Source organism: Hetaerina americana, unplaced genomic scaffold (genome assembly GCF_022747635.1).
Source record: "Hetaerina americana unplaced genomic scaffold, ioHetAmer1.1.p SCAF_2, whole genome shotgun sequence".
Taxonomy (NCBI): Eukaryota; Metazoa; Arthropoda; class Insecta; order Odonata; family Calopterygidae; genus Hetaerina; species Hetaerina americana.
In genome coordinates this window covers 109139850-109146086 of record NW_027286763.1, presented here as the reverse complement: position 1 = coordinate 109146086, position 6237 = coordinate 109139850, and the positions used below count along the sequence as shown (strand labels likewise).

The following is a 6237-nucleotide window of genomic DNA, read 5'->3' as shown; positions in this document are numbered from 1 at the left end:
CAACCATCATAGTAATATTTTAAACTGAACCCATGGCCATGAACACATTTAATAATCCTGATATTCATCCTTATCTGATCAGTGTTTGTCTGTTCTACATCTACATATCAATGGGTAACGATAATGGTCACACAAATCAATTATATAACATTCCAATAAAAAAAATCGTCCTGAAGCAGACAAGACAAAGGGAAATTATTAACATACAATTCCAATAAATGAGCACAAAAATAAACTGGATGAATGACATTTTTTTTTTAGTTTGGCACAAATTCAAGAATTCATAGTTTCAAATTTAATAATTTTAAGTGTTTATTTTACAAATACAAACTATGGATCGTATGTGCAACAGAGGACCATTCTAATTCATTTCACATCCTGTGGCAATAACTTGAACAATTAAATCATATTGCGACAACTTAACAATGAAAATGGAATCACAGACGTCATAAATAAACTTTACATACATGCTGTATAAGGGAATTAATCAGTTGTGAATAATTCAACTGATGCCATTTTATTTTCTGCTAATTACTGCTCTCGGTGTTGCAGAAGCAGTTAATGGCCTTGAAGTGCTTGATGTGTGACTAGAATCACTTCTCTGAAAGAAATAATAATTAAGATTAATTTAAATTTTACATAATATAACCTAGGCACAAAACTGAACAGAAATAACAGTTAGATTCCCTCTCTTTTTGTAGCTTAAATAATGCAGTAAGACATTGGAACAATTTCTCATGTTTAACCCGTTGGTTTCAACTAGGATTTCTGTAGAGGGTGTGATAAGCAATACTTCAGAGGTTGAATGAGACTTTCTTGAAAAGCAGCAATATGCATGCATATATATATATATATATATATATATATATATATATATATATATATATATATATATATATATATATATATATATATATAACGATCATAAGGAAAAACTCACACGAGAGGCGAGAACAACATAGAGGTGAGAACTCATGAATCCGCCTACATACTAGCTTTCCGTTCTTTCAAAATTCCCACCCTTAACCGCCATCTTTAAATTCCCTCCCAGCATTCCCTCCACACCTCCCCTCCCCGCCCATACCTCTTTACCCTCTCCACAGCAACAGCATATTTTCAGTCTCACTTGAATAAGGCCTCTGAGAGGGCCGAAAGCTCGAACAATTTACCGTGTGAGTGTTCTTTTAAATGTGTCTATTCTTTTCTATTTGTGCTATATTGTGTCAGCCCATAGATATATATATAATAATAATAATAATAATAATAATAATACTAATAATATATCTATATACATAGATATATATATATATATATATATATATATATATATATATATATGTATATATATATATATATATATATATATATATATATATATATATATATATATATATACATATATATATATTTTTTTTTTGTTTATAAATATATATATACACACACATGTGTTACCACTCATATACCCCTCAGCAGCATGGTTTTCTGATTATTTTTTGTAATTTTTAGAGACTAGACAGAGAAGTGGTGGCCTTTTATGTCTGGAGAATGGGCTGAGATCCTGTAAGTTGTGGATTTTTCAATGGCATCTTATAAAATTCTGACCCAGTGACTTATGAAGGACAACTGAAGCAGAGGTCACTTGAAGCTGGACGGGCCAGTCCTTTAAAACCCAAAAACCCTTCTTTAAAAGTAGGCTAACATAATATTCAAACTGAGTTTCTCTTAATCCTTCCTCTGATCAATAAACCTTACGCAATTCACCATATTTGACTTTTTGTGAAAATGAATTCAACTAGTATTGACATTATATTTATTTCAGATGCATTCATTTTGTATCGGACATCCCATTCTGTTTCCTGATAAATTGGTTGGAGCAGCCCCTTATGAATGGTGGTGCTTACGTCTAAAGCTACACTCAAGCTGGAGTTTTAAATTCTAATTTTAAAGAGTATCTACACTTAAATTGTTAGGGGTGTTAATTATGTAGTGAAATCATAAATGCTTATGACATGTATGGTTGCTTGTGTGAAGTACCTACGAGGGTGGTCTGAAAAGTTTCTAAACTCAGAAAATTTCAGAAAAAATGTCTTGTATCTTTGTTAGGTCGGAAAATTTTCAGACCACCGTCGTATGTTATGGTGGCATGGAAGCATCACAGAAATTGTGAACACCTACTGCAATTATCACAATTGGACCCTTCAACTCCAGATTCCTATGAAGTCAGATGCTTTAGTTTAAACTGAGACTCTATTCATAAAATTTAAACTGGAACCAACAAGAAATTGAAGAGATGACAATGCATCAAAAATGAACAGCACTATTTATGCAGCCCATGGGAATCAACTGGTGGATTAATTCCAGATCAGACTGCTCTTTTTACGTTCCCCTTGAGTGACCAAACTCAAAACAACAAACAAAACATTATTGTATCTCGACAGGGAATACCTCTTTCATATTTACTGTTCCCAGACTTTATGAAGAGCTGTTCTCTCTTTGGTTTCATTCAAAAGGGAAAGTAAGTAACATTCAATCATAAATAATATCCCACAAAATTATTCTTTTTTATTTTTATCAAATTCCACCAGACGATTGAAATTAAAGATGAGTATCACACAAGAAAATACAACATGAAAATGAAGCCTGAAGGGCTAAACAGCAAAAAAAAACAACTATGGTAATACCTCAATACTTTATCATTATTTATGATTATTTCATAACTACTGAATACTTCTTTGTCTGTCAGTAACTGGCAATAAAGGAGAAAAATCAGAATTTGCCATGCAAGGAAGATAGTGCATTTTAATGTAAAACTGACAATATTCATGATTGGTAAAATTTAATAAACGGGCACTGTGTACGGAATTCTTTTGAATGCTGCAGGGAGACTAGACAATACCCTTTTGTTTTACTCAATGAGAAAAATTGTGGAGATTCCTCTAAAGAAAAATTAACTATCTTGGTAAAATAAGGAAGAATCACATCCAAAGAAAACTATAAAAGATAAAGAAAGCCAATACCAACTATCACAGCAATGAGGGTAAAAAAGAAACTTTACACTTCCACAATAAAGATTTAATATTTCATGACCGAGGTGTCGATGCTGCGCATCCTAATCAGACCTGATGATGATGCACAGACAGCATCGACACCTTGGTCGTGAAATATTAAATCTTCATTGTTTAAGTGTAAAGTTTCTTTTTTACCCTCATCATAAAGGAATTCGACAAAGTTAAACCTGAAACTTTTGAAACCTGTTATGTTTATCACAGTTATATTTTAAATGGCACCCATTGCCATTAACAGATGTACCAATCCTGATATACATCCTTTTCTGATCAGTGGTTGTCTATTCTACATCTATCAATGGGTAACGATAATGGTCACACAAATCAATTATATAACATTCCATTAAAAAAAATCGTCCTGAAGCAATGAAGACAAAGGGAAATTATTAGCATACAATTCCAATAAATGAGCTCATAAATAAACTGGATGAATGACATTTTTTTTTAGTTTGACACAAATTCAAGAATTCATAGTTTCAAATTTAATGAGGAATGTACCGCAAAAAACATAGTGGATTAATTTCATTTTGCCTAGCATAATCACAGAGAGTGAAATTTCGTTTGCCATTTAAGCATAGATTGCATGCTCGACTATCTATTTAGCTGGCTCAAAATAAATTATCAGTTTCAAAGGTTCTTACAGCAGGAGAGGGCCTGGACAATGCAGTTCTTGATAAGGGTCGCTGGGCTGGGGAAGCTCCATGGTCAGATGTGGCTGATGACATTGGACCCACTTTCTCTGAAGAGCCACGCTCCATGCTGCAAAATGACGGAGATCATGGTGATGCATTAAAAAAAAAGTGTTTCGATAATATGCGCCTTTCACAACATCATCTATAATTAAAAGCAGATCTTCAAGATATGCAATGAAAACATTTCACACCCTCAGCTGGATATCATAGCACACACGCTCTGTGTTTTGCTGTTTCCATTGATGAAACAATTAAACCAGTGTGAAAAATGTGGCATTTATCTAACCACTAACATGAGGTTATTTTAAGAGATTTTATATCTTTAATTCTTATTTTCATTAACTGCATGGGAGAGAGGCGGTCAGATATAAATAAATACCTCCGATGTCAGCTGATTTGAAGAGAATCTTTTTGAGAAAGAACTCCATTTTATGTGAATTGAAATAGCAAAGGTAAATAAATTGGAATATTGCCAACATTATTATTAGCTAAAGAGGTGTAATAGTCTCAGTAGAAAATATATTTCAATAATAATTTTTACTCATTCCTCTAATTTTTTTTAGCATAAACTTTTGATTCCAAGGTGTAAAATTTTCAAAAACTATTGGTCAGCTAGAATAATAAAAAAACTATCACTTTAAAACTAAATTAAAATTTTGCACAGAATTATATTTATATTTGCTGCATAGAAAATAAATTGGGATATATTTTTGATTTTTTGGATAAAAGCAGATTTTTTTGCACTGCCTAGTCATGACATTACCTTGAACTTCTTGATCCACTCTTCTTAAAGAGTCCGCTAAGCTTTCCTTTCAAATCTTTCCCTCTCCCTCTTTCTTCCAGCTCCTCAGTGCCCACACTAATATCAGATCCTGAACCAATAACTGAACCACCCTGAAAGAAAATGTGCTATGATGAAAAATGTCCACATCTCCAAGGAGATTATATTGAGAAGTAATACATGTTTCAACCTTCTGGAGTTAGTTAGTTGTTTAGAAACAAAAGACCTTAGAACTTCTATCCACCTCATATCAATAATATATATAGCAAATATAACTAATGTAGGAAATATGTACGTAAAAATTCATATCAAAGTTAAATAGAAAACGTTATTTTTTTTAATATGAAGCAATGAAATCTATGTGCCTGGTTTGGCATCAATATATTCTTCGTACCTGTGTGGATCCATCATAATCCCTTAAGTTGCCCTCATCTATACTTTTGGATTTTGTGAGTTTCTTCAATTTTCCAAAAATTCCAGTCTTTTTCTTCTTTGTCGTGCCTATCTCACTTTGGGTCGACCCAGCAGAAAGCCTATTGAATGGACATCATTAGTTTTTACAATAATATGAAAATATATTACATGAAAATACCAAAAATAGGATTTTAAAAATGTAAGCTAAAATTACCAAAATTCTGGGATATTAATTGATTCAGAACATGCTCTGACATCTTATTCACAATAATAAAAATATTTACAAATTACCTGTCAAGACTTGGGTATCTATCATCCAGGATTTCGGATGCAGCTTCTATAGACTGCAAGCTGCCAGTGCTTCCATCAGCATCCATCTTCCAAATGGACTTCAATGAAAACATTCAATGGCATTAGAGAAGAGAAATTGACTTATAATTTAAATATAACTTACCATTAATGCTGATCAATGCCAAAGATAACCATAGAAGGTCACACTTTGTTCTCATTTAAATTTCCTTAACTTTAATTACTGTGATAATCAATAAAAACATTTCTTGGGAACATCATACAGCACAAAGTTTCTCTCAGGAATTGCATAACTGGGTATCATAAGCATATCTGCAGATGCTGAGCACACTTATCAACATACTTCCCCAAAACAGTGAAAGGAATATTTCCATTAAGTGTAGACGTAAAAACAACCAGACAGGAAATTAAGCAACTTTAATGAATTCAGGTTGTTAGCTTCATCAAGAGAAAAGTGTTTCTTTAAAAATCAATGCGTAATTAACTTGCATGATTATGAAACACGAGGATGCCTACAATGACCATGCTTAATTTTATCTAAAAAGCTAGTATGAAGTTAAATTCATGTAATTTGGAACTTATAAAATACAGCTTTCTAAGCTTTCTCAATTACAATAAAAAGCATTAATAAGTGTGTTTATTTGTGTGTGAAGGTTAAAACCTTTTAAACTTAAGAGATGTCTTTTATTTAATGTCAGGGGAAATCAAATCAAAAATAAATTGAAACAATAAAGAATAATTGACAATGCAAAACCTTTTTGGATGCTACAAAAAAGTATTAGCCTTCTGGGTTTTTCCAAGTCCATTCACATTCTTTACATCCAGGAGATATCTTTAGGTCAAAGACAACCTGGAAACATCTCCAGGGTGAATGGCTGAACTGTAGTCAAGAATGTCAACTGACACAGAGATCCCTGGAAGAAGATTGCCTTATTGGCAGGGAAAACTGCAGACAATTCTATGGCAGCCGCCAACT

At 32.5% G+C, this 6237-nt stretch overlaps 1 protein-coding gene across 3 annotated transcripts in view; it reads right to left on the bottom strand.

The window, feature by feature from the left end:
- Nucleotides 1-228: 228 nt before the first annotated feature.
- LOC139688380 (trichohyalin) overlaps nucleotides 229-6237 on the bottom strand; it is a 91868-nt gene continuing 85859 nt past the window's right edge. Inside the window, exons 37-41 of one of the 3 annotated variants that reach the window (XM_071585925.1) lie at nucleotides 5244-5341; nucleotides 4933-5071; nucleotides 4521-4651; nucleotides 3707-3824; nucleotides 229-601 (exon numbers count right to left, since the gene is read on the bottom strand). In XM_071585925.1, the coding sequence (XP_071442026.1) occupies nucleotides 518-601; nucleotides 3707-3824; nucleotides 4521-4651; nucleotides 4933-5071; nucleotides 5244-5341 (570 nt within the window). In that variant the 3' untranslated portion in view covers nucleotides 229-517. The remainder of the gene's footprint in view (nucleotides 602-3706; nucleotides 3825-4520; nucleotides 4652-4932; nucleotides 5072-5243; nucleotides 5342-6237) is intronic. The other 2 variants (XM_071585924.1, XM_071585926.1) reach the window with 2 other exon arrangements.